Below are 9,637 nucleotides of genomic sequence, written 5' to 3'. Positions count from 1 at the left end.
TGTGTTGCTTTGAGATCCCCTCTGTCACTTCACCTCGTCAACACCTATATTCCTACCTCAGGTCCCATTTTGGTTATCGCTTATTTTTTTTGTTGTTGTTTTTAAGAAAAATTCTAGGGGCGCCTGGGTGGCTCTGTTGGTTGGGTGGCCGACTTCGGCTCAGGTCATCATCTCACAGCTTGTGAGTTCGAGCCCCGCGTCGGGCTCTGTGCTGACAGCTCAGAGCCTGGAGCCTGCTTCGGATTCTGTGTCTCCCTCTCTCTCTGACCCTCCTCCGCTCACACTCTGTCTCTCTCTGTCTCTCAAAAATAAACATTAAAAATGTTTTTAAATTCTATATTAAAGCAATGCATTTTTCATAGACTTTATTATTTTTAGAGCAGTTTCAGGTTTATAGCAAAATGGAGCAAAAGACACAGAGCTTCCCATGGTCCCCTCATCCTCACACAGGCACAGCCTCCCCCCAAATCAACACCCCCCACCAGAGTGGGATGTTCGCTACCATTGCAATCAAAGGAACTAAATGACACCTCATTATCACCCAAAGTCCATAAGCTTTTTTAAAAGGGCTTAATTCTGGGGCACAAGGGTGGCTCAGTTGGTTGAGCACCTGACTCTTGATTTCGGCCCATATCATCCCAGGGTGGTGAGCCTGAGCCCCAGGTCGGGTCGGGCTGAGCACGGAGCTTGCTTAGGGTTTTCTCTCTCCCTCTCTCTCTGCCCCTTTCCCACATGCACATTCTCTCTCTCTCTTAAAAAAAAAAAAAAGGCCAAGGTTAACTCAGTTAGCAAGTAAAAGTGCTGAGGCTAGAATGTACGTTTCCATATAAACACCCCGTTATCCATAATCCATGACCAACCCCCCCACCAAGTTATTTACAGCCAGGTCACATCTCAAGGGGAAAAAAAACAAAGCCTTTTTCAGGAGAGTCCTACGTCCTCCTTTCACAAAAGAAACGAGATGATTTCCCCTGAGAACGATGAGACCTCTTCATGCCCCTCCCAGAAAAGGTCACCCTCAGTCACAATATTTCCAAATCTTGTCCTTGTTATAATTCTGGGTCAGCGAGCACCACTTTTTCCCAAATGATTCCCCGTCTTCAGTACATTCGTGGTAGATGATGCGCCGGTACCAGAAGGGAAACATGCATTTAGCAAAGTCTGCAGAGAAGAGAAGCAATCAGAGTAAGGAATCTTCCTCCTCGCTGCCACCACACACACACACATACACACACACACACCCCACCCCGCTCGGCACCATCTACTCTGAAATACCGGTGGGGGACTGAGGCTTTGCTAAACATTTTCATCGCAAGGTAACGTTGGGGGAAGCTCTCCTCACACTCCTGGGGGCGGGGTGACGTCCGGACTGCCAGGCATCTGCACAAACCTTGTTTTTGTGGTGTGAGTGACCTGAGTGACCGCGGGTTCCCTTGTCAGGATCCTCTGGGGGAGGGGTCTGGCCGGACCTCAGCCCCGGCGGGTATTTCAGAGGCAAGATACTCACCTTCTTTGGAGCAATACTTCCAATATCCTTCGTAAGTCTTATTTAGGGAGCACCACTCGTGTCTTGCATTGAACTTGACACAGTCATAGAAGGTCCCTTTTTTGTAGTGGAACGGAAAGACGCACTTCCCCTCTAGAGAAAACAAAGATCCTTCATCCTTCTCTGGGCGCGTTAGTTGAGATGTTACAAAATTACTTTCGCTTTCCCTTGGTTGCACTGAAATCAGAAGCCCTGCCTGAGGTTCTGTGGAACAGTATCGGGCCACGGACTCGCTGAGCTGTTGAAATCCCTACTCCGCATCCCACTGCTCTCACAGTATTGGTCCCAGTTCCAGAAGCTGATGCTGAGGTTAGAGACACACATTTGAGACTGGGTTCCCCTCCATCTCTTTTCTTTACCTTCTTACACACACGCACACACACACACACACACACACACACAATGTAAGTAGCCAGGTTTATCTCTATCCATACTTTTCTGCATGCACACATATATATCTCCATCCATCCATCCATCCAACCGTCCACTCTGTCCATCCAATATATATATATATATAACTATACATATTATACATAGAGGTGCACATGCACAGATTTTTTTGCTCCCTCCCCAAGTGAATCATACTTTATATCCATCATTTATTTTGAGAGAGAGGAGAGCACGCACGCACTAGTGGAGGAAGGACAGACAGAAATGGAGACAGAGAATCTGAAGGAGGCTCTCCATGCTGTCAGCGCAGAGCCCAATGTGGGACTTGAACTCACAAACCGTGAGATCATGACCTGACCTGAAATGAAGACTCGGATGGACGCTCAACCGTCTAAGCCACCCAGGGGCCCTATAACCTGAGTTTCTAACTCAGCACATCACAAAAATCCTTCTCAATGTATCCTCCCCACTTTTTTTTTTTTTTTAAACTCTTGGCCTCCATTTTAAGATAGCTTCCAGAACTTCATCTAGAATTGAACTCACCATCTTTCTTTCTTTCTTTCTTTCTTTCTTTCTTTCTTTCTTTCTTTCTTTCTTTCTTTCTTAAATATTTTTCTTTATTTTAGGTGAGAGAGAGAGAGAGACAGCGTGAGCAGGGGAGGGTCAGAGAGAGAGGGAGACACAGACTCTGAAATAGGCTCCAGGCTCCAAGCTGGCAGTCAGCACAGAGCCCGGCGCGGGGCTCGAACCCACGAACCGCAAGATCATGACCTAAGCAAAAGTCAGACGCTTAACCAACTAAACCACCCAGGCGCCCCAAACCATCTTTCTTTCTTGCTTATATTCATCCTCAGTGAATGAAACAGTCATCCACCCACTGACTCAAGCCAAAAATGTTATCCACCGTGTCCTTTTAAGTTTTGTAGCTTTAACTTCTTTCTAATGCCAATTCATCGTCCGTGATATGGATTTTGCCAAACTTATTCAGTATTTCCTTTATTTGGATTGCTTACCCCCCGCATATGAAGCTGAGGCAAGCATTCCTATATGTAAATCCTTATGTATCGAAGCATTTGCTTCTACAGAATGGAATCCCCAAAAGCAGGATTATTAGGTTAAAGCACATATGAATTGTTAACATTGCTGAGTGTTGCTTTCTCAAAAGGGGATTACAATTCATCTTTCCTACCAATGTGCTCTTTCACCTGGATTTATACAATTTAAAAATGTTTGACTTTGAAACAGATGATTCCCATCTTTCTTTAAAATAGACGGTGCAGTTGGGGTGCCTCGGTGGCTCCGTCAGTTGAGTGTCTGACTCTGGATTTCAGTTCAGGTCATGAGCCCAGGGTCATGGGATCAAGCCTCACGTTAGGCTCTGTGCTAAGCAGGGAGCCTGCTTGAAATTCTCTCTCTCTCTCTCTCTCTCTCCCCTGCTTCTGTCCCATGTGCTCCCCAGACTCTCAAATAAATAAATAACAGATTAAAAAAATAAAATAAATAGTGCAGGGTAAAATGAACAGGATCTGAAGCCAGCAAGCATCAGAAAAGATTATTTATTATTAGTGGACGCATTCTAGGCTGACACCATGCTATTTATATGACTATAGTGGTGGTTTGCTTAAATATCTGATAATACAAAGTGTTTCTCCAGCACTTTTTTTGTTTATAAACTTCCAATGACTACTGGGCATTTTTTCCTATGTGAATTTTATTTCATTTTATTATTTTTTAATGTTTTTTATTTATTTCTGAGAGAGAGGGAGACAGTGTGAGCAGGGGATAGTCAGAGAGAGAGAGAGACAGAATCCAAAACAGGCTCCAGGCTCTGAGCTAGCTGTCAGCACAGAGCCCGACGCAGGGCTCAAACCCACGAACCGTGAGATCATGACCTGAGCCAAAGTCGGACGCTTAACTGACTGAGCCACCCAGGCGCCCCAACCTATGTGAAATTTAAAATCAAGTATTTTCTGTTATATTGGCAGGAATTAAAAAGTAGTGCCACTAAAGTTCAAGGTGACTCCATTTCTTGTTTTTCTTTCTGTTTACAAATTGCTTACATCAAATTTTATGAAAAGAGAAAAAAAAAGAAAGAAATGTTACCAGGAAAAACCCCACTGATTTCCCTATTTTTACAAAGTCAAAAGAAAATGCACTTTTTAAAAAAATTTATTTCTAAGAGAGAGAGAGACAGCGTGAACAGGGGAGGGTCAGAGAGAGAGGGAGACACAGACTCTTAAACAGGCTCCAGGCTCTGAGCTGGCAGTCAGCACAGAGCCCGACGCGGGGCCCGAACCCATGAACCGCAAGATCATGACCCAAGCGAAAGTCGGACGCTTAACCGACCAAGCCACCCAGGCACCCCAAAAGAAAATGCACTTTGATAGCAAAAATCTTCTGTCAACTTACCTCTGACTTCTGGAAAGCGAGTTATAGTTCCTGAAAAAGAAATTTTGAAGCTGACATTTATTTCACAATTCTTACATTTTCCAATCAAGAACTTGGGGTGATTCTCCTATTATTTCATATTCACTTTATATACTTCAGTGTGATTTTATCATTTACTTTAAGTCCCGGACATTTCTTGCTGATGTAACTCTAAAGTGCTGTTAGTAATTGATGTAAAATAGAATGATTTCGTTTTCTATTAGTGTCTAGTTTGCTCTTACCAGTATAGAGAAAAACAATTGGCTAATGTATATCTATCTTATATCCAACCACATAGCCAGACTCTCTTACTGAAGCTAGTAATCTTTCCTGATTACTATAAAGGGTTCCTATAAAGTGTACAATCATATAAAATAATTGTACTTGTTATTTTCTCCGGTTTATGGATTATTGCCTTTCCGCAATATCACGTGTGTTAGATTCCGCCACCCCCCAACAATGTTAACTAGTCCTGGTCACAGTGGACACATCGTGCTTTGGACAGAGAGAGTGACATTCAGGCTAAGAATATTCATTTCAGGGGCGCCTGGGTGGCTCAGTCAGTTAAGTGTCCGACTTCGACTCAGGTCATGATCTCATGGTTCATGAGTTTGAGCCCCTGCCTCGGTCTCTGTGCTGACAGCTCAGAACCTGGAGCCTGTCTTCAGATTCTGTGTCTCCCTCTCTCTGCCCCTCCCCTGCTCACGCTGTCTCTCTCTTAGAAATAAATAAAACATTAAAAAATATTAAAAAAGAATGTTCATTTCAGGGGAATCTGGGTGGCTCAGTCAGTTAAGCATCCAACTCTTGGTTTCTGCTCTGGTCATGATCTCATGTTTCGTAGGATGGAGCCCCACATTGGGCTCTGTGCTGACAGCACGAAGCCTGCTTGGGATTCTCCTCCCTCCCGCCCCTCCCTTGGTCGTTCTCTCTCTCCCTCAAAATGAATAAATAAACTTAAAAAAAGTGAAAGTACTTATTTCAGCTCAGTTGATAACAGCCTCTCAAATAGAAATTAATCCAAAAACACCAATCACTAAGGGAATTTAAAAATAAAATATAACTTTAGGGGTGCCTGGACAGCTCAGTCAGTTAAGTGTCTGACTCTTGATCTCAGCTCAGGTCTTGATCTCAGGGTCTTGAATTCAAGCTCTGTATTGGGTGCCGTGCTAGGTGTGAAGACTACTTAAAATAAATAACTAACTAAATAAAATAAAATACAACTTTATAATACCAGGCAGGTGTTTAACAAAGACGAGCATAGAAATAGATAGGAAAATGCCAGCACAGAGCCCGATGTGGGGCTCCATCCCACGAACTGTGAGATCATGACCTGAGCTGAAATCAGGAGTCAGACACTTAATTGACTGAGCCACTGAGGCTCTCTTCCTTAACCATTTTTAACATAGATTTTTTTTTTTTTTTTTTTTTAGTAGGCTTCACGCCCAGCACACATCCTGATGCAGGGCTTGAACTCACAACCTTGAGATCCAGGCCCAAGCCAAGATCAAGAGTAGGACCCTTTTTTATTTTTATAAAGTTTTTAATGTTTTTATTTATTTCTGAGAGAGAGACAGTGTGAGCAGGGGAGAGTCAGAGAGAGAGGGAGACGCAGAATCTGAAACAGGCTCCAGGCTCTGAGCTGCTAGCACAGAGTCCGACGTGGGGCTCGAACCCACGAACCACGAGATCATGACCTGAGCCAAAGTCAGACCCTTAACTGACTGAGCCACCCAGGCGTCCTAAGAGTTGGACCCTTAACTGACTGGGCCACCCAGGCGTCCCATATTTTATCTTATATATAAGGACATAAAACAGTAGTTTCTCACGGAAAATGTAATTTCTTACTGGGAAAAGAAGCATGATATTGATGACTTTACATTTTCTCGCCAAATTTAAAAAGAAACTCTAATAAAAGACTTTTGATCAACTTACCTATAGCTGGTGTATAGACATCTGAAAGACACAATTGTAAACAAATATTTATTTCACTAGATTTAGTCTTTAAAATAAAATAAAAATATTTTACTAAATTACATTTCAGTAAGGATAATCTTTTGAAGGAGATGCATCATAATTTCAGTGGTGCTTATCTTCAGGAGTATCATTGTGGGTGAGTTTTAAGTTTTCCTTTTGCTTTAACTGTATTTTCCAACTAGTGTTAATGAACAAGAGCAATAAAAACAATCTCTAAAACAAACAAACAAAAAATCAGGGGCTCCCGGGTTGCTAAGTCAAGCATCCGACTCTTGATTTTAGCTCAGGTCATGATCTCATGGTTCGTGGGTTCAAGGCCCTTGTTGGCCTCTGTGCTGACAGCATGGATCCTGCCTGGGATTCTTTCTTTCTTCTCTCTCTGTCCCTCCCTCACTAACTCTCTCTCTCGGTCTCTCAAAAATAAATTCAAAAAATAAAAAAAATAGGCAAAAATAAATGACTTACTTTTTCCATACCTTCCTACAAAACTAAACCACAATATAGGAAGGAACACATGTGTTATTCTATACCTTCACCGTTCTTTTCTGTTTTGTCTTATTTGATTTCTTGTTAGTACTATCTGAAAGGTACCATTGGAAGCAAACATTTACTTATCTGTCCTTGGCTTTTAGAATAAGATCAAATTAGTTTTAGCATCTGCTAAAGAAAGATCTCTGCAGTTCAGTCACAGGTTGGTTATGAGGGTTGAACCAAAAACTCACATCTGGGCTCTGCACGGGACACAGCACAAAGCGAGCACGTACCTTACAACAACTCTTTTATTGCAAAAAGGATTTCTCTCTTTAACACAACTGTTATTATTTTCTCCCCGATGACATGGAAAGACTCGCTCAAGTTTGCAAATCAATTTTCACAAATAGAGAACTTACATCCACTAGAAATTGCTCTGGGAATTCAAGATTAGGAGACTCTGGTAGCGGGCAAGCACTGAAATTAGGAGAAAGCACACAGAAAATGCTAAGGCATTTCATAATAAATGGACTGTCTATTGTTCGCAGATGGTCAACTGCTCTTCTCTGAGATCGGAACACAGACAGGATCTCAACGGATGTGTTTTTAACTTTGTTAAAATGTGGCTGTAACTGTTGACCTGGCCATCGGTATAAAACATGAGACTTTTTTCCCCCCCAGGGAGCAGGAAACATGGCATAAAGAAGGTGATGAGAGATGACTTACTTCTTCACACCTTCAAGTAGGAAGGATTCAGTTAGAGGACACATTCAGAATACAAACGGACAGTGCAGAGATGCAGCTAAAGAAATATGCTTTCTCCAAATCTGTACCTCAGTTGTCTCCCGCTAGCTGTGTGACATTGGGGGCATGACTCAACCCCTCAGTGCCTCCGATTCTCTTCTATAAAGTGAGGGTGATAATTGTACTTGCCTCATGGGATTGTTATGAGGACCATGCGAATTATGCATATTTAGCACTCAGCACTCTGTTCTGCTTAACCCTAGAAATTCTGTCTGCTCTCTACCCGGGGGGTGGGGGGACATTGCCAATTCTTCTGAGTATGTGGGAATGGTTCCATAATGCAACGGGTCAACGATTTCTAAAAGAAAAGCTGATCTAATCATAACAGCAAGGAATTATGGAGAGCTCGTGCTGGGAATGGAAACCAGTGCAGCTGCTATGGACAACAGGAGGGAGGTTGCTCAGAAAATTAAACATGGAGCAACCATGTTTTTTTAAATGTTTATTTATTTTTTTGAGAGACAGAGAGAGGGAGAGCACGAGGCAGAGAGTGTCAGAGAGAGAGGGAGACAGAATCGGAAGCAGGCTCCAGGCTCCGAGCCATCAGCACAGAGCCTGATGCTGGGGCTCGAACCCACAATCAGCGAGATCATGACCTGAGCCGATTCAGATGCATCACCGACTGAGTCCCCCAGGCGCCCCAGAACTTGGCGTTTAAGTGTCCATCCTGATGCTGGAACATTGCTACTCACCTCTGTAGTCTTGATCAACCACGCTGTGAAGCCGGCAGACCCAGAGCAACAGAAGCACCATGTGCAAGGCCATGCTCCTCTTCCCAGGGACTGCTGGTCGACCAGCTCCTTCTCAGGATTTCATAGCCACAATCACTGCTCCTCTTTCCTCCATCCCCTGTCCTCCTCTCTCCTCCTCCCCCTCCTTTTCTCCGGCATCCCTAGACTCCTCCTTCTCCCCTCCCCTTCCTTCTTGTAAACTCCCCTTTACTTCTCAGCCCCCCCTCCTTCCCTCTCACTCTTCTCCTTCATCTTCCCCCCACCACCTCTCTGTCCCAAAGCTAGAACCACCTGCCTCTCACAGAAGGAAATGCAGAAAAAGAAATACACAAGAAAGTTCAACTTGTTTCCACAGCCACAATCATCCAGGATCCATGAGCAGAGTATAGATGTAGCCATGTCTTGGATCTTACATAGGTCTTACATGGGTCTTTGAAAGCCAGGCCCAAGGACTTCACTGGAGAGGCTGGTTGGAGACACAGATTTACCCCCAGATACAAGCATCCCTGTGCAGGCTCCATGAACCTTTGGTGTGGCCTCTGCTTTCTGGAAGCCCACAACGATCTACCCAATGGGCCACAGGTGGCTTTGCAATTCTGAGGAATAAGCAATGCCACGTGTATGGGTTCCCTACAGTTCATGGCTCTGAAAAGTAAGACTGAAGTCTGAAACACACTCTCTGGTAGTCTTCATTAATATCCTTTTAAAAAAATGTTTATATATTTCTTTTTGAGAGAGAGAGAGAATGAACAGGGGAGGGGCAGAGAGAGAGGGAAACAGAGAATCTCAAGCAGGCTCCACACCATCAGTGCAGAGCATGATGCAGGGCTCGAACTCACGAACCGTGAGATCATGACTTGAGCCGAAACCCAGAGTCTGATGCTTAACCGACTGAGCTGCCCAGGCTCCCCCTTCATTAATATTCTTTAAGTTGGAAGTACATCCATCAAGTTGCCTCCTTTATACTTATCAGTAAAGATGAGAATTTCCTTCAGAACAAATGACAAAAGAAAACTTTGGCGTCAAATGACAACCACCAAAATGTCAACACCATCAAATCAGAGGCTCTCAACTGTGCAACTTCTGCTCTTGCACAATAGGTTTTATTTTCATTTTCAAAAATTTTAAAGACTTCAAAAAAAATTAGTGTTTATTTTTGAGAGAGAGAGAGAGCACAATAGGGGAGGAACAGAGAGAGAGGGAGACGCAGAATCTGAAACAGGCTCCAGGCTCTGAGCTGGCTGTCAGCACAGAGCCCGACGCGGGGCTCAAACCCACGAACCGTGAGATC

At 43.7% G+C, this 9,637-nt stretch overlaps 1 protein-coding gene across 1 annotated transcript; it reads right to left on the bottom strand.

Annotated features, from left to right (window-relative positions):
- Window positions 1-998: 998 nt before the first annotated feature.
- On the bottom strand, window positions 999-8,380 carry LOC120241971 (binder of sperm protein homolog 1-like). Its single transcript, XM_039247409.1, has 5 exons — window positions 8,308-8,380; window positions 6,299-6,319; window positions 4,346-4,375; window positions 1,508-1,639; window positions 999-1,161 (listed from the first exon to the last, which is right to left on the bottom strand). Exons 1-5 carry the CDS (start codon window positions 8,378-8,380, stop codon window positions 1,019-1,021), a joined length of 399 nt encoding a protein of 132 aa, XP_039103340.1. The 3' UTR covers window positions 999-1,018.
- Window positions 8,381-9,637: the final 1,257 nt, after the last annotated feature.

Source organism: Hyaena hyaena, unplaced genomic scaffold, assembly GCF_003009895.1.
Source record: "Hyaena hyaena isolate Hyena2069 unplaced genomic scaffold, ASM300989v1 scaffold_9, whole genome shotgun sequence".
Classification (NCBI taxonomy): domain Eukaryota; kingdom Metazoa; phylum Chordata; class Mammalia; order Carnivora; family Hyaenidae; genus Hyaena; species Hyaena hyaena.
The sequence above is the reverse complement of the archived record's forward strand: the minus strand, read 5'-3'. Positions and strand labels throughout refer to the sequence as shown.